At 35.2% G+C, this 19021-nt stretch overlaps 1 protein-coding gene across 1 annotated transcript; it reads right to left on the reverse strand.

Moving 5' to 3' along the window:
• Positions 1-1284: 1284 nt before the first annotated feature.
• LOC127942054 (stromelysin-3-like) lies at positions 1285-18796 on the reverse strand. Its single transcript, XM_052537589.1, has 8 exons — positions 18603-18796; positions 11913-12211; positions 6874-7017; positions 5114-5247; positions 4037-4275; positions 3728-3932; positions 2822-3082; positions 1285-2706 (listed from the first exon to the last, which is right to left on the reverse strand). The coding sequence occupies exons 1-8, from the start codon at positions 18705-18707 to the stop codon at positions 2579-2581; spliced, it is 1515 nt and encodes a 504-aa protein (XP_052393549.1). The 5' UTR covers positions 18708-18796; the 3' UTR covers positions 1285-2578.
• Between the last annotated feature and the right edge of the window lie 225 nt (positions 18797-19021).

The raw sequence follows: 19021 nt of genomic DNA on the forward strand, positions 1-19021 counted from the left end.
CCTCAGATAGAACATATTACAACCGGACTGGTTAAGGATGGGTTGTGCGCACCTCTCTCGCATGACAGTATTTCTTCAACTAATGTCATTTCCATCACATCTCATATTATGTATTGCATCTAATAACATTCTTAGGTGGAAATGAAATATAAAATATGTTTTTTTATTTTATAAAATTACCAACTCCATGGAGTCTTACTAAGGGTTATTTCATAACAATAGCATTGTGTCAATCTTAAATACACAGAAATAAATCATATTTCCACACATTTTCCATAGTTAAAAAAAAACGTATTACAGTTTTATTTGGAACTACCGGTATTCATAATTATAATTATATTTATCTTGATTTTTTTTTTTTTCATCTCAGGTTCTTCACTGATATTGCTGTGTCCTTGTTGAGCAATTATACTCACTGTAGGCGTCATAATTTGTGTAAAAAAAAAAAAAAATCCAATATTTTATTTTATTTTAATTAATTTTCTTTTATTTTCAAAAGTTTTTTTTTTTTTTGAAGTACAATGTTCTAATTAGAGATTAAATAATAATAATAATAATAAATACATTATGGAACCATGGTAAATAATTTCCAGTACAGCTTTATTGTGATCTTCCTATAGCCTAGGCCATCTTTGTGGAGAGCAACAAGTCTAATAATTAAATCCTCGATCTTTGCCATGAGGTGCCATTTTGATCACCCAGTGGTCCGTATGAGATAATTATTTTTTATTTTTTTAGATTAGATTGAACTTTATTGTCAATATGCAGAGTACAAGTACAGAGCTAATGAAATGCAGTTAGCATTTAACTGGAAGTGCAAGAATATAATGTTTTATATACATATAAGTGCAAAGTTAGTAAAGCTATGATTCACAGAATGTACAGTGGAGTTGCTATATACAGTTTTAAGAAGAGTATGTACAGAATATAAATTGGAATGCACTGTATGATTATATGTACATTATGAACAGCAGTAACACAAGAAAAAAACAACAGTGTTAATAAATACAGTTGGTTGAGCATACAAAGTATTGTTAATGTATTTTATGCAAAATATCAGTAGTGCAATACTTTTTTTATAAAAATATAAAAAACTTTTTTTTTTTTTTACAGAACATCGACTACTCTAAAATATATCCAGGTTTAATTTCAATAGTAATGTCCCTTGAGAAGATATAATAATATGGTTGCTGAAATGTGAGGGGTGTACTCACTTTTGTGAGATACTGTAATTAGATAATTAGACAGAATACAATAAACAAAGGCTTTTATTGGAGTTGAAAATATAATACAATTCTTTTTACAAAATATTTACATGGTAAATTGATCATTAAAAACAATAACGAGAAAGAATTGATTATGACAAACATTATAACAATGAATGAGAAGTGTGCTGTTTCCTTTAAACAAAAACCATGATTATCATGCTGTAAGGATTATATTCCTCAATATCCACAATATGAAAAAAGTTTAATTAGATAGCATGTCAACAGCATCAGTGACCTGCACTGTAAAATATACATTATCACTATTGAAAAACAGGTCTTGATAAGTCCTTTACAGTCTTAAGTTCAGCCTAAATGGATGTTCACATTGACAACCATTGCCAAAGGTAAATTGTGTCAAGTTAAATTGCTGTTTCTCATTAACAATCGAACAAAGTCAGTGTGACCAGCTCTAGATGCTGAAAGTACAGCATCATGGTTCTACACTTTATAGTTCAGGCCCTTCAAAATTAAAAAAAAAAAAAGTTCAGCTATCTCTACAAAGTTAAATAATAATAAAAAAAAGGTTAACAAAAATAAATTAATCTTGCTCTGAGAACGAATTGTTATTCATTTCTAGGATGCTTTGATATTTGATCTAAATGTATACCTCAAGTTTTTGTCGCCTACATTTGTACCAAAAATGCCTTTGAACCAAAACTGCTCATGTAAGTAGATTTTAACACTTTTATTTTGAAATCTAGGCTTTCAATATTTTTTTGGACATTAAAGGAATGTCCCAGATTCAATAAAAACTCAACAACAGCGTCTGTAAAACACTGTCAAATACCAGTTCTTTAAACTAGAAAAGTATTCCCACTTTAAATAGCTTGCCTCATAGACTTCCATTGTAAGTGCATTATGGTTAATGCAATTTTTGCTCCTGTGGTATTCAACAGCATAGCACAATATGATGTTTCTTAAAAAAATGGCTGTTGTATTTTCCTAACACTATCAATACTGCCAAAAAAATATACAAATAATAAATAATCAGTTACACAAAATATTTTAAGGCCAGATTTTTCTGATTTTCCTGAGAAATGAGAGTCATTGTTTTGCAGATGAGAAGATCCGTATGGTTAAGTGGCACAGATGTAGCATCTTGAGTCACTGAGTAGATAAACAGTATCTACTTAAAACCACAGAAAAATGTTTAATCCAGTGGTTAGATTGTACAGAAACTGTACATCTGACACTTTACCTGATATAAGCAAAAATACCAGAACTAGACTGGTTCAAAGTTAAACATGTGTGAACTCCCTGTGGGATCAGCAATGCATTTGAGATAAATTACGTCTAGTTGAACCCATGACTCATCGATACAGGGCTGAAGAACAACCGAAGAAATCCATGCCAATATATCGTGGGTATCCCTCCAGCACCCTCACTTGCACTGGGTCGAACTTCCAGTACTGCCTTCCTCTCAAGAAATGGGCGAAGCCTGTGGAGAAATAAAGAAAGAAACATTCAATGACTTTTTAAACTCCCTCCATTAAGAATAACCTTTGTAGATTAAAAAAAACATGCAAGAAATAATTTTTCAGTGACAACTGTACCGAATTGGTCCAGGAAAGCAGCGTCAATGTCATCCGGTATGCCCCTCCAGTCCCTCATGCTCCGAGGATGGACTGAGTCTACATGGTTTTCCTTCAGGTTAAATCGCCAGTAGCTTCCTTTTTTGAAGAAGTAGATCTTCTGAGCCTTGTCTTCTCCCCACATGAGAGCTGCCTGAATGTCATTCACTCTTAGACCCAGTTGGCGTACAGAGTCTGGCCCTGTGATTTGCCGCTCTGCATCAAAAACCCAGTAACTCTGGCCTATGGTGGGTGAGAGGTTATATTAAAATCAGGGTTTATGAATTTTCCATTCATCATGAACCCCTTGCTGTTTTAGTTAACTAGTCTAAGGTTATTCAGTTTACTGGATAATTGGGCCACCGAACGATATATATACAAAAATATATACACTTTCTAATGATAGTTGAAATATGCTTTTGGAGTTGCAGGATTTCTATATTTAGGATATTTAAGAAACATTAAAGAAATGTGATGGGTACCTGACAGCATCTATGACATAAAAAATAAGCTAAAATAATGTAAAAAAAAAATAAGTATGTATGTGTGTACTGTTTTCTGTTTTTAACATTTATGATAATAAATACAGCTTGGGCACCGATTCATGATTTCTGACCACTCATGTGAAACTAAAGACCAAAGTTATGTCTCTAAAAAAATTAGTTTTGCCATCATAGGATTAAAATACATTTTTTTAAATAAATTAAAATAGAAAAAAATTAAATTGTAATAATATCTCAAAATATTATTGTTATTAGTTGTTTATTATTGTTAATCAAATACATGCAGCCTTGGTATAAAGAAAAAACTGTAACAATAGACAAAAATCCTGCAGACCCAAATCATTCGATCGGTAGTGTATGTCCTAATTATTTTAAGACAGTTTACCTTGGAAGAACCAGATATTTCCAGATTGGTCCTCAAAAGCAGCATCAATGTCTCCTGGGATTCCACTCCAGTGCCTGGATGCCAATGCAGGATATCCAGTCTGGAGTCTACCATCACGGATCCGCCATACATAACCCGACTTGAAGAAAAACAGCTCACCTCGGATCATAGATACAGCATCAAAGTCAGTTTGGCAAGCATCGGGCTGGAAAGACAGGAAATAAGAAGAATAAAGGTATAAGGATAAGAAGGATAAAGAAGAATCAGATTTGCAAGATCAGATAGCATCAGCCATATACAGTATCTCACCACTGTGGTTTCTATCTCATTGGTTTCTTTGATTTTGGGAGTCCTCTCCTCTATCTTTATTTTATCAACAGTGTGTTTGGTGCCATACAAAGACTGTATCCTTCGCTTGTCATCTTCACTCAGTTTGAGCGAGTAGGAGAAAGTGTAGTAAGGCGCCATCACTGCGCCTCTTGTCTTGGAGTGCTGCAATCCTAATGCATGACCAATCTCATGAGCAGCCACCAGAAGGAGGTCAATACCTAGTAGAAAGCAAGAGAATTAAACAAAGGGGTTTTAAAGTTAAATATAAAACCTAACAGTGTGGTATGCAGTCCATGCATCATATATTTAGTTGGAAATCCATTTGTATGTAATAAATTCTGCAAGCTGCAAGGATACACCAACAATTCTCTCAACCAATTCATTAAAACACAGATTCATTCAGGTAAAAAACAAAGGACTGGCTCTATGCTTCAGTTTTGAATAATTCAAGCACACATTTCATTCAAAAAAATGATCCATTCAGGAACAAAAGACCCAGTGGTATGTTGCTTGGAGATTTACAAATGCTGATTTTGCTTTAACTTAATTTGGAAGTATTTTAGTTGGCACAGCAAAAATAGACAAAGTAGCTGACAATTCAAATTCGAAATAATTCAGTCTTCCTTTTGTTGAACACCCGTCTATAGCAATACTGGATATTACTTGCAGATATGTTTGATTATAAACATTATCGGAACAACAGCGTTTGTGTGATATTTCTTATTTATAAGTACTAGTTTAACTAAATGTTGACCAACTATTTTAGAAGCAATTTATATTGCAATGGTTATATCTCTTATATCAATTTTCTTGCAGCTGTGAGGTATGAACTCATCAAATCATGCGATCTTTGAGAAAGAAATTGAGAGATATAAAGTAACAATTACCTTTTTAATTATTATTATTTATTTATTTTTTGTAGGATGCAGGATTTAAACTTGCAGTTCTAAGAAAAACTGCGAGATATAAACTTGCAATTGTGAGTAATAAAAAAAATTAAAAAAAATAAAATCTGGATGGTAACTAAAAAAAAAATCACACCAGGTCCTTACTTACCCATACTGTTGCCCAAAGTCCAAGATTCATCATAGTCAAAGTGAATTTCTCCCTCCCGGTAAGTTCGTGGAAAGAAGGCATGAGCCAGAATTCCTCCTGGGCCGTCAAAAGGAAGACTGTCTCCATGCCAGTACCTGTGTGTGAAACCAAACAAAACCAATGATTCCCGTTCTCTTATTTCATCAACATGCCTGATGAACTGATGATGGAAAGAATTTTATAAGCACACTTCATGACATAGAATGATTAAACGAAGGTGAGAATAAGTATCTAAACAGAGACATCACTGTTACTGCAACCGTAAAGCATTATCACCTACTGTAACTCTCACACCTCAGTAACTTTCCTTATTCTCTCATCTTTAATGGAATGCCAAATTCCACCCTGGCTGAATGGCACTGAATAAACTGAACCCCACATTTTCAATTGTGAAATGTTGAGAGATTAAATTACACATAAAGCCCTCAGGATTATAGATCTCTAGTCAAACCCATAAATATCTGTCCACTGATATCTAATTGATGGAATCTCGGATTGAGTCAGAACGAATGAAAATGACATGCCTAGAGCCCCACACTTCACTTAGCAGAACCTGATTTTACCAAGTGAGACATGTTCCTGGGACAACATCGTTGTTGACCCTGGAACAACATTGTGATTAACCAATCAGATTTGAAGAACCAGTTTTTAGATTTTGTGAAGTTTACGCTTAAAATCAGTGTTTGGTGCTTGTACATCAGTGTCATTCATCTATCATTTCCTCTGATTTTAGGGATTACTCATGGTTAAGGTTAGGTTTAGGTGTAGGGATATGGTTAAGAATATATTTTTGGAGTAAAATGTTGTTCCAGGGTCAACAAAATATGTTGACCTAGGAACACATCGAACTTGGCAAAATCAGGACGTGCCTTCACTTAACTGCCCCCCAGATGTTTCCCTTTATGCCAGATTGATCTAGACATTTCCCTCTGCTTTGAAGAAGCAATTTTGTCCCTTATTTGAGCTTCATACATACGTATCTCAAAAACACAATAACTGTACATTAGCGCTTTATCAGGAAGCCAAGTTTTAAGAAGCCAAAAATTAAGAGGAACAAAACACTGGTTTGAGTAAAATGTCCTGTTGAAAGAGACTGGGTCTGGTGTGACACATAATTTATATCATGCACTTTTCTCCATGAAGACATTTAGAGGACCTGCTACATCAGGAAACGGCCTCTAAACATTTTAAATCATTTTTCCTCCACAATAAATAATGCAATGTGATAGAGCGCGACTCATGTTCAGTGTGGGGGGAGAAACTCAAACAACGTTTTGTAGTAATAATGTGCTACCACAAAAGTCATGCTTTTCAACATTAAGATTCATTTTTCAAAAAGAAAGGGATTTTGATATGTTCATATGTACTAAACCACACAAGTGTTCTGAGTTCTGACTTTTCTTACTATGGGAATTTAAGAAGTGAGACACGTTTATGATGTCACAACACTGCAAATCCATTACATATGCAAAGATGTTAGCCAATCAGAAAATAGTATGTTTATATAGTCCTAAAGGTTCCATAGAAAAATCATCAAATAGGGTGATGAATGGTCATGCATGAATTTTTGATGGAAGAAACCTTGACTAACATTACAACGGGACCTCAACTGGAGTGAAAAACATAAAATGATAAAATGTATGTTATGACCCTTTTCAAACATAAACACTGAAAGATCATCATGGATTCTGACACAGCAAACAGTGAAAACATCTTTTTACCTGTTAAAGTCAAACATGATATCCGCCCGGCCACTGGTGACCTCAGTAAAGGTGAGAGGGGTGACGTCGCTCCAGGCCCGCAGTGCCTCTTCCATCACATGTTTGACTTTTTCTAAATTAATCTGCCAAGGACCCCGCAAGATCCTGTAACATGAGCACAAACACTCATAAACACTCATTACAGACCACCCATGTGATTTTCAATTGGTCTCTAGTGCGTTAAACCAATATTCCCCTTTATTTGAACATGTTTGATACCCTTCTTGGTGGTTTACCAAGGGACTGGATCAGAATCTGACTGTTGTGAACAGACAAGCAAAGTCTGAATGTTTGCCTAATTATGGATTAGGTACGATACTCAACACTATAATAACTGAACATGTGATACTTGATATTGTGACAGTGATGGCACCCCTATCTGGGTTCCTTTAAATGCATAAGTCTTTTGTGTTTTATCATTTAGCATGATCTTAATCCGAAAAAACTGTTTTAGAAGCTTTAAAGTGATAGTCCACCCAAAAATGAAAGCACAAATCTGTATCATGTTCCAAAAAAAAAAAAAAAAACGAATAAAATGTCTTAAAGCACTTAAAGCTCCCGACATGCAGCTATAGTTAATGGTAACTCTGTGTTGTTTTCATGCTTGAACACCTTCATTCTTTGGTCCTTATTGCTCTGTGGGATGGGGATCGCTTTGGGGCTGAATGTTGGAGCCACAAACCGTCTGAGATTGTGGGGCCTCTGCAGTCTGCAAGCCCAGACAGGAGCTATGACAGCAGGAGAGCCCAATGTTGCAGTCTGTGTCTTTAAACATTGTCCTTATTCGCTGCTCCAATTAGAGAATTCCTCCCTATTTGCTGATCTAGGACTATGGCTACTATCACAGAAGAATAGATCAAATGTAAGCCAGGTTTAGATTGGTTACTTTTAAAGTGCTAATACAACGGCCCCAAAAAGGTTTTAGACACTTAAAGGTCAGGGGTTACCTAATTAGGGTCTAGGGACTCCCAGGAGACCACAAGAGGCATATTTGGGGATTGTGGAACAAATATAAAATAAAAAAAATAAATAAATCATTAAAAATGCTTTAAAAATGACAAATGTATCACACTTTTTATTCACACTCTATAAGCCTTTATACATGATAATATACACTACCATTTACATTTACATTTACATTAATGTATTTGGCAGACGCTTTTATCCAAAGCGACTTACAGTGCAGGTTATACTTTTTTTTTTTATACCAGAGGAAGCTTTAAAGGTTTGCACCCAGTAGGATTTTGAGATTTTTTTATTTGAAAGAAATGAATACTTTTATTTGGCAAGTATGCATTACATTTATAAAGTGTAAAGACATTTGTGATGTTCTAAAAGACTATTTCAACTACTGTCATTCTGAACTTTGTGTTTGTCAAAGAATTGTGAAAAAAAAAATGGATCAGGGTTTCCACAAAGATATTAAGCACCAAATCAAAATATATGAAATAATTTCTGAAGGTTCATGTGACACGGAAGACTGCAGTAATGGCAAAAAAATCTGTTAATCTGCTTTTCCAACATAGGAATACAATTCATTTTTAATATATAAAATAGGAAATAGTTATTTTAAATTACAACTAACTAATTTTATAATTTCACGGTATTGCTCTTTTTACTGTATTTTGTATCTAATAAATGCAGCCTTGGTAAGCAGCATGACCCTTATGAAACAAAAATATGAAACAAAAAACAAAAATAATCATGTAATATATTAGGCATATATTCTTATATATATATATTTTTTTTCCAATATATTGCAATATATTGAAAACGGCAATCATTTGTATATTTTGCAATATATTATATAATATATGTATCATCAATATATTATTAGATGTATTCAAATATATAAAATATTAGAAAATAAAAAGGGAAAATAATATATTACAATATATCACAATATATTTTAAGAAATATATTGGTAAACATATTGTCTTTCAAACAATAAAAAACGTTTACAACCACAAACATGTGAAGGTAAAAATTGAAATATATTTGGGGGTCCTAGCAAGTGCTTCTTTGCTCTACTTTTTTTTTTTTTTTTTGCAGTGACTTGAGGGCACAGGTGCCATTCATCATGTTTCACTGAAGGTGCACTCACACTTAAGTTTAAAGGGGGGGGTGAAATGCTATTTCATGCATACTGATTTTTTTACACTGTTAAAGAGTTGGATTCCCATGCCAAACATGGACAAAGTTTAAAAAATTAAGTTGTATGTTTGAAGGAGTATTTCTGTTCCAAAAATACTCCTTCCGGTTTGTCACAAGTTTCGGAAAGTTTTTTTCGAGTATGGCTCTGTGTGACGTTAGATGGAGCGTAATTTCCTTATATGGGTCCTGAGGGCACGTCTGCCGGAAGAGCGCGAGCTCCCGTATAGCAGAGCACTGAGAGGCTGAGCACAGCCTGATCAGAGAGAGAGCGTCGCGAAAAGTCACAAAAGAAGTGTGTTTTTGGTTGCCAGGGCAAGACAACCCTGCACAGATTACCAAAGAAAAAACAGTATTAAGGGACCAGTGGATGGAGTTTATTTTTACAGAGCATCAACGGAGTTGTGCAAGTGTTTGTGTTTGTTCCCTGCATTTCTAAAATGCTTGTTTTACAAACAAAGCCCAGTTTGACGACGGATTTGCGTATCGTTTATTTCTTAAGGATGATGCAATCCCAACGAAAAAGGGTCACGATTAAGAAGGGTAACTGCTTAAAATATCTCTGCCTCCTTGTTAGTGCGTCCGCCTCCCATCGGAGACCTGGGTTCGAGCCCCGCTCGGAGCGAGTCATTGCTGCTGCTGCTCTCGTTCAGTTTCAGCCTTCACAGCTGTCACAGCTTCCAAACGCTCTTGACGCAAAAGTCTACTGGCGCTCGTGATTCTTTAGCTCCGATCACACGTCACGCCTCCAGGCGCTCGTGTTTTTCTGGGAAAAATCGGTACAGACTATCTTTCTCTTATGAAAATAATAAATCTAAAGACTTTTTGGAGTTATGAAGGATGCAGTAGTACTCTATAGGTACTCAAAATTAACAGGATATTGAGTAAAAACGAGCATTTCACCCCCCCTTTAAGCATGCAAAATTACTTCGGACCTCAATCCACTGCACATGTAACAAAAAAACACATACTCTGGATAAATTTACTGAAGTAACTATACTGACGACACAGTAGGGGTAGGATGGGGGGGTTTGGTGTTTTTGAGTTTAATTTAATAGTAGTAGTAGTAGTAGTAAGTTTATTTCTAGCAAAGAATTTTGCACATGTTTAGTCCATCATTAAGTGAGGGGACACCTTACAGAGGACAGCGAGGTGCTATAGCCTTCAGAGACGTGAGTCATGACAGCTCTCACTGGCACAGCATTAGAATGCTGCTGACCGTGGTTTGCTGTGGAAAAAGTGTGTGCATGTGTTGCTGTTATGCCATCAGATTCTGATGAGGCAGCACTTATTATACAAATTGTACAATGATTTCACAAGGTTGAATTTCTTTTTTTTTCAGGGTGCAACCTGATGAGATTTGTCTCAGCTGTAACCTGTCGTCACCTGAGACAAAAAAAAAAGAAAAGTCTTTCTATACATTTTTGTTCTTCGTAAATTTACAATACATTGATTGTACCTGTTTTTCTTTGTTTGTTTTGTTTAGTTTTTTATTAAAAAACAAAACAAAGAAAATGTAAACAACATTAAAAAAATCTATCACATAATATAAATATGTGAATAACTCAGTTTTTACAAAAATGTCAGATATAACCTAATAATTCCATATTATAAGGACAAAATATAATTTATATATAAATATGAACCCACTAAATTTCCCATGAATTGCAAAAAAAAAAAAAAAACTTTTCTGTTTTGACTTCTGTCTTAACAGTATACAGACACAAAGTCAAGTCTGCCCTACAGCAATGTGGCTTGATTCAGATGGAGAACCGTTGGGAGATTTATAGGCTGTGATATTTTATGTGAAGAGCTATAAATCAAGGGACAGTTTTAATCAGTGGTTGTACAGCTGGTTTTCTTTCTCTGGATCCTCATCCCACCACCCGCTGAACACTGAAGAGAAAACTAGAACCATTTGGGCTCCGCGCCCATTACACACATGAGCGCTCTCAATTGTAACATCCCCTAGTCGGGTCGTGACCTCACTGACTTCAGATTACAGAGAGTCCTATGTCCGGTGGGAACCATCTTTGACAAAAATGTATGAGGCAAATCAGTCAAAATATTAAGTGATGACCAGACAACAACAATAATATGGTGGAAAATGTCAAGCAAAAAGCTTCTTAAAAGCATAGGTCACCCAAAAATGAAAATTCTGTCATCATTTACACACTTTCACAGTTTTTTTTTTTTTTTTTTGAAAAAAGTAATTGATATTAATGGTGTTAAAAAAAACCTGAGACATTTTCAAAACATGTTCTTTTTTGCCAAAGGAAGGAAGAACAACGAGGGTAGGTATGTGATGGCATCATTTGATTTTGGGTGAATTATCCCTTCACAAACGAATGAAATTCAGGTCAACTTGGAGTAGCAACTGTGTGTGTGTTCAAGAAAATGATTTACTGTGTCAAATCAAAGCGGGCTTGATACATATTTTTATCTGTGTTTTGGAGCCATGCAGTCCCGGGTCTGAGACAGTTTACTGCTTCTAATTAAGTGGGTGTAATAGCGGAAAGAATGGGTGGTCTTCCTTAGAACCGATAACAGCTTTAAGAAATTTGAGAAGATAAAGAATTAAACATTAGAAACTAGTATTTCCTGTGTGGACAGGGAATTAGTGTATTTCTGAGGTAAAAAGAAGAAGAGGAACTGCACGTTTCATTTTTCAGTCTTTAATATGAAAAAAAAAAGAAACTTAATGTATAGATATAGTCAAATGTGTGTTGACTAGGAGCTAGGATACCAAAGTCATCTATTCCCATTTATGCTTTTATGTTTAATTAACTTTATGTCTTTCATTCCAAAACACAGCAACCAGATACAACCGCGATCCATGCAAGCCTTACTTGTATGTGAGGTCTGTTTTGTCCCAACGTACTCCGAACAAATCAAAGCGTTTTCTGCGATTATGGCCTCCAAGCAAGCCTCCTCTGTGGGTTAAGTAATTAAGGACGCTCCCTTCCTTCTGTGAGGGGTAGTCTGGGACTCCACAGCGAGGTCTGTTCCAGAACTCTATGTCATTCCTGGGAAGAGTTGAGTGTGGATGCACTCTTTTATTGCCAGAGACTTCACTCAGTGTATCCTGAACATGATGAAATCGGCCCCTCTTCTTCAGGCTATGGTAACGGGGTTTTTGAGGCCAATCCTGTTAACATACACATAAACTGTCAATCAAATGTACATTTGACCTTCGTTTATAGATGCTACACCAAAAAAAAAGGGTTTATTTGGTGGCTAAAGTGTTGTTGTGTTTTAGCGTATTGTTATTCGGTTGCTAAGGTATTCTGGCTGGTTCCCAAGGTGTTGCTAGTTCATTGCTAAGATGTTCTGGATGGTTTTAAGGTGATGATAGCAGTGTTGTTATTGTTCATTAAAACCAAAACGATTAAAAATCGAATGCAATAAATATCAAAATGAACATATGAATGTAATGAAATATTGAATAAAATGTAAATAGATGAAAAACTTTTCATAAACAAAATTAGGAACGCTGCCCTGTCAACTAACTGCAACTGAACTAAGTGAAATAAACTAAGTTTAAGTAAATTACTAAAATTCTCATTTAAATTAACAAATACATTAAAGCTAAATTAAAAAAAAAAAAAACGAATCAAATAATAAAAGCACAAAACACAATTACTAAAACTTAAACTAAAACTGAAAAATACAAACTTATATAATATAATAGTATATACAAAATATTAAAATAACACAGAATACTAGGGTTTATAAGGCAATGCTAGTAGTGTTTTTATTAACTAAAACTATTACAAATTGTGTTTTGTTTATTGAAATAAAAATTAAATAAAATATAAATGTTGATATGAAAAACATAAATGTAAAAGAAAATAAGAAATGTTGCTCGGCAACTTACAGAAATAAAAATGAGTTTAGGTTAAAGTACTAAAAAAAAGATTATAGAATTAAACATAAATGAAAGTTGAATAGAAATATTACAAAAAAAATATATAAGAATTAAACAAAATTAAAAATCGCAAACTAAAATGAAAAGCTTACTAACTAAAAACTTGAAAAGTATAAAAATAAAAAATATGAACAAACTAAAATATAAAAATAAAAGCTAATTTGAAATATGAATAAATTATATAATTGTATTCAATAATGATATTTAATATACAGTATTATAAATAATGCTTAAATAACACTGGATTCTATATGGTTTCTAGGGTAATGATAATTGGTTGCTAGGGTGTTCTGGCAGGACAAAGAGTGAAGTGAAGGTGCAAATAAGTCCTTGCTGGGAGCAAAATTAGTGAAATTATAGTTGTGCAACAATTGGTCTTACATCATTTATAATTTAAAAGAAGTTTTATCACAGTCAATTTCCTCCCCCGAATTTCAAGGAAATGGTTATGTTAATGGGCTCAGAGGTTAGCTGCCTGGAGGGAAAAGTCAGATTGTCCCAATTTCTCTCCTTCCCCAAACCAATTCTGTACTCCAGCTGTGCAGGTTTAGAAAGCTCTTTCTCACTCTCTTTCCTCCCCTATACCTCCTTCTTTCTCTCTAATTTGTGCTTGGTTAACAGGCCAGGGGTGGTATGAAGTTAACTATTTCTTTTAAATGCTTTTAAAAATCCTTCCACCACTCGTAGCCGTCTGAAAAGAATAAAGTCACTTGTTTAAGTGTTACTTTATCACTGAAAGCAGGTAGGACCAACTATGATGAAGATGTATAACAGAATAAAGTGAGTGGCTTTAGAGTGATTAAAATTGAGTGGCCATTTTCTTCAGATATTTACTCTTTTTTTTTTTTTTTTTTTTGACAAATAGCTTGTGACCACAACAAAGGATTTTGTCAATCTCTCCACTTTAAAATCTCTTTGATTCAAAATCAAGGTCAAAATATAGCGCTACAGCGATGATGTTTTGTATTTTTTTGTAGAGTAACCTGGAAGTTAGCATCACCCTGGTTCCCTTGACAAAAACCCAAAACAATTTGTCCAGTGGCTTTTGGACTACTGCCGAAAATAAACTCTGTGACCAACAAAAGTATATGACTCTTACATGTTCTGTACATCATGATAATCTTCACAAGCTTAAACACAGTCGCCAGAAGTAAAAAGCTAAACGTAGGCTAAGTGCTAAACTGCTAACTTGTTTCCAGGTTTTGGCCTAAAAATATGTCATCCTGCAGAACTCTATAATGCATCAAACAGCAAATATCCTCTGACTGGCTTCAAACAAACCGTTTCACATTCAGTGCAGGCAAACAGATCGCTTATTGCTTGAAATTTGTTGCATAACATCTGGTTAGAAGACAAATTCTCACAAATAAAAAGAAACACATCCAAATATCTGTGTGGCAAGTCGAAACATAACCTTAGTAAAAATCCGCTGACGTAAACTTGATAGCATTGCTAAAACATGACCCCACACCCCCGACAATAAGGAACCGCACAAATTCCACAGACAGAAGTGAAGAATTCACTGTGTTTCATCGGTTCTTAGTTTGTTTCTCTCAAATCTGCTGAGTGTGCATGGACTTTCCATGGGCTGAACCATCATTAAATGGTCATACATCTTGAAAGCATGTCATTTAAGCAGTCTCAACCTGGAGACAGGCAAGTGTTTTTTGTACAACAGTCAAGATTGTTTATTGTAGAGCAGTGGAACCTCTCAGCGATGACAAACTGACCTCAAGTGTACTTAGGGGGTGACAGAGGTGGAAGAAAAACACCCGGGTGTCTCAGGTTCAACAGGAGTCAAGGGTGGAAGGTTAAAGCCTAAATCAACAAAACAGACCCCTTTGGGCCAAAGTAAACACACACATATCCCAGTTTCAAACCAAAACTCAGCAGATATCTATTATATGTTTTTTTTTTAAAAACATGTAATAGATATATTCCGTATAACCAACAAACAAATCCTACACAAATCTATCTAAAGTCTTGGGTTTGCTTAATTTGTCAATGTTTTTTAAAAGAAGTCTCTTATTCATACGAAGATTTATTTGATAAAAATTTCAGTAAAAACAGCAATGTTCTGAAATATTAAATTATTCTATTTTGATATTTTAACGTGATGGCTGAATTTTGAGAAACAATACTTCAGTCTTCAGTGTCACATGATCTTTCAGAAATTATTATAATATGCTGATTAGGTGCTCAAGAAACATTCCTTATTATTATTAAAGTTGAGAAAACAGGTGAACTGCTTAATAATTTGGTGGAAACACCATCTTTTTTCAAGATTATTTGATGAACAGAGAGTTAATTAGCATTATAGACATCTTTACTGTCACTTTTAATACATTTAATGTTTGCTTTAAAAAACTTACTGACCCCCAACTTTTCACAAAGTGTGCATAAAATAATAATAATAATACAAAAAAAATAGAAATACTTTGAACTCACTTTTGTAACCATATACAGTCAGTATTTTATAAGAGGTGGAGGTGCTAAGTGCAAACAAGATGGCTCAGATTGCTGATGTAATAGTACATAAGAAGAGTTTTGATGGGGGAAAATATTGGGTGAACTGTTCCTTTAAGACCAATTCAAAAAGGATCAAATGTGACTGCACTATTGAAACTGTGCTAATAAATCTTTGCTTGTAATACATCCACACACGCATCTCATTTTAACAAAAGGCCAAATCAAAGAACCTTTTCTTAACCAGACATTCCTCATGCCTAGGCGTACTTTACGGCATCCACCTGCATGTAGTGAAACGTGAAAATGGAAATCCATTCAGAGACCCATTGGAATGTCTACAGTATTACCTCTTTAGCCACACATGTTTCATATAAAACCAAGTTGTCTTTTTCCAAACCTCAACATATTTCATATGAGAGATATATGCCTCTCATCAGCTGAAAAATAAAACAACTGGGAATTATTTTACCTAAGGCAGCAGTCTCATGCATTCAAACATGAGGAGTTTGTGCTTGTGGGAAGATCTGCCATGTTCTAAACAATACAGTAAGTTGTAATGCCTACATTAATAATATAGAATATGCAACATTTGGAAATATAAAGGGCGAGAAATACAAATGGAAGAAGCACCATAAACAAAAAACATACTATTTACACAGCATGTGCATCTGTAGGTCAATATGTCAGTGGGTAAAAACATGATAAAGTATGTTATGCTGGAAAAAAACACATAGACCTAGAGTCAACGAGAAGTCTTTGGGGGAAATCCAAAAAAAGAGTTGACATGTCAGTGCAAGAAGATGGTTTGGAGAGAGAGTATCCTGGCATCATGCCATCTCCATAGTGTTTCTGAGGATAACCTCTTTGTTCCAAGCCAAATCTTTCTCTCTGGGACATCCGGATGATGTCAGATGCCTTACATTTAGCATAGCCAGCATCAAGAGCAAAGTATAACGCGTTTCCAAAATACACCAAAAATGACTGTTTTCTACTGACTCAGCTAGTCATAGAAATACAGCCAAGAGCACTTCCTACCATCCTGCTTTTCTGGCTTGGCTTTTTATTTCCAGTGCAACTACAATCCAAACATCTTGGCTGCATGGGTCTCATTGTGTCTCTGAAGTATGCCTTTGTAGAGAGGAGGAATACCAACAAGAAATTCCAATCTGTTACAGGGACATTTTCTGGCACATTAAAATAGGCCCAACTAGAGATAATGTATGAGCATGCCTGAGGAAACAAGACTAGTGTACATATTTACCCGGAAAAGCCTCCAAAGATCTGCATGCTTTGTGGATGTATACACAAGTTATGACACTGAAAAGAAAAATGTTTAGTGGAAAATAATGTTGATGGAAGACGGTTAGGGTCCAAGGCCCAGTTGTATGATTTTATGGCAAGTCTTCGTGGAGCTTGTGATGCCTGACAATGTCTTAAAGAAGGACATCAGATATTCTTTTCTCAGGGTGGTCAACAAATGCAGTCGTAGCATTCTGGATCCTTCCCTTTCCATTTTCCCCACAGGGTTTGTTATCCTGCACAGAGTGCCAGATGACTTGTCCCTGCCTGCATAATCTCCTGCTCCGGCATTGTCAACATTCAAGGACAAATTGACAGCACAAGCTCTGCATAAGAGCTGCCTCTCTACATTCAAACATGTACACAGTTTGTCTTTAAAATGTCTGGAGCTGCTTGATTGCAGGTGCCATTCCTGTTTGATTTGCAAAGTGGATCAAGGCAAACATACAATAAAATTAAGCTGCTCTTTATAGCCAGATGCTTTGACAACATGTTATGTTTTATTGTCATTTTGTGGTAATGCCTTGCGTGTCTGTGGCTATTCAGCATTCTAAAAGGTAGACAAAGACAGTGTTCGGTTTTTCTCTACCCTGTTACAACTACCCATTACAGCTCTTTTATTCACAGATGCGTGATTTTAGCCTCATATTTTCCCTGGCAAAATCTCTGTATGGATCTTTGCCAACTGGGTTACAACAGCCATCTGTAGTTCTTTTTTGTCCACTTCCTCTCAGTCTTACAAGCCCTCTCTTTCTTTGTGCAGAACAAAGTTCTGACAGTCAGATTTTAGTTCTTCGAAGGTCAGCAGTAAGTTTAAACCATAAAGAGTACATCACAATATATTTTTTTTCTGAAACCATTTCAACATAAAGAGCTGGGTGCATTCAACAGAATAACATTGAGCTATAGGGATTAAAAGACATGAAATGGATGTCTGCTGAAAAATTCTGACTTTGTATGCAATGTATAAGCAACAAGGTTTCAAACATTTGCGCCTTATCCTGAATATCAAGATACCTTTATCTGGTTGTTTTTGAAAGCAACATTAATGTATGCTAGATTTTCCATTAAAAACATTGTGTTGGAGATTAAATTATGAGAATGTTCATTTATACATTTCAATTTCAATATTCTACATTTTTTCTCAACTGTTATTCCATTTATATACAAAAATATACATTAAATATTTGCTTGGTCATCACTGAAGTTGACTATAAAGTTTGTTTTAGACCATTAGGAAGTATGTTACTATATTTTTACTATATTTAACAGTTTCAGCACCATCATACACAAAATGCTGCCATTCACTTACTAGGCAACAATGCAGTTGCCTTTTCAGAGACCACTAATGACTCACTGACCCATTTCTGAAAAAAGAATAAGAAAAAAAAATCCAACTTTCTACCCCTTGAACAGCTGCAAACATATTGAACATGAACTACACTCAGCAGTTTTTTTCTTTCAGAATAAACATTTTAGATAATATGCTGTCTGTGTTTTAAATCTAGCTGCCACACATTGCCACGTATTGCCTTCTTCATGTACATAAGTTTAGTTAATTCTAGTAACAGGTGAATGGAAAAGAATTGCCAATAAATCATGCAAGTTGCATGCAAATTGTAAATTCATCACCTTTTAATGTTTTATATTTATACTCCTTAATATTGAGTCTTATATTTGCATGCATATATTTCATATTGAAATTATGTGTTTTAAAATTTGTATACATTATTTGTATATGCATTTGCTTAACAAAACAAGTCTAATATATTTCAAATCTTTAGTTATATTTCAAAACATCTGTTATTTTCTACTTACATAAAATATTTTTAAATGCACTTACCGCTGCAGGTTTGTACCTGTGGCTGTTTCTGTCTGGTACCGGTAGAGAATGAATGCAGCCTAGGCAGTATAGGACTGCAGCGAGAAGCTGTGCAGATCGCATCATCCTGATCGGATTCAGAGCGGCACGCACCACCTGCGCGCGGAACACTTTACTATACAAGCGCGAGGGAAGGCGGGGAGAGAGCGCGCGCCTGTCTGTCGAGTTTTACAATGACCAAGTACAGACTAGCCGAGGGATTTTATACTCTCTGATTTCTTTGTTCTCTTTTCTTCAAATTACACTTTTTTTCGGAGGCTGGAGTGGCAAGTTCACCGGCAATCACGTGATCCAGCCCTCCAGTCCTCTGGGACGCCCCGTCGCGAGAGGGTCGACGGTGGGTAGAGAGCAGGACTGGACTGGTTTCCAGTGATGTGGCT

This window comes from Carassius gibelio, chromosome A21, assembly GCF_023724105.1.
Source record: "Carassius gibelio isolate Cgi1373 ecotype wild population from Czech Republic chromosome A21, carGib1.2-hapl.c, whole genome shotgun sequence".
Lineage (NCBI taxonomy): Eukaryota > Metazoa > Chordata > Actinopteri > Cypriniformes > Cyprinidae > Carassius > Carassius gibelio.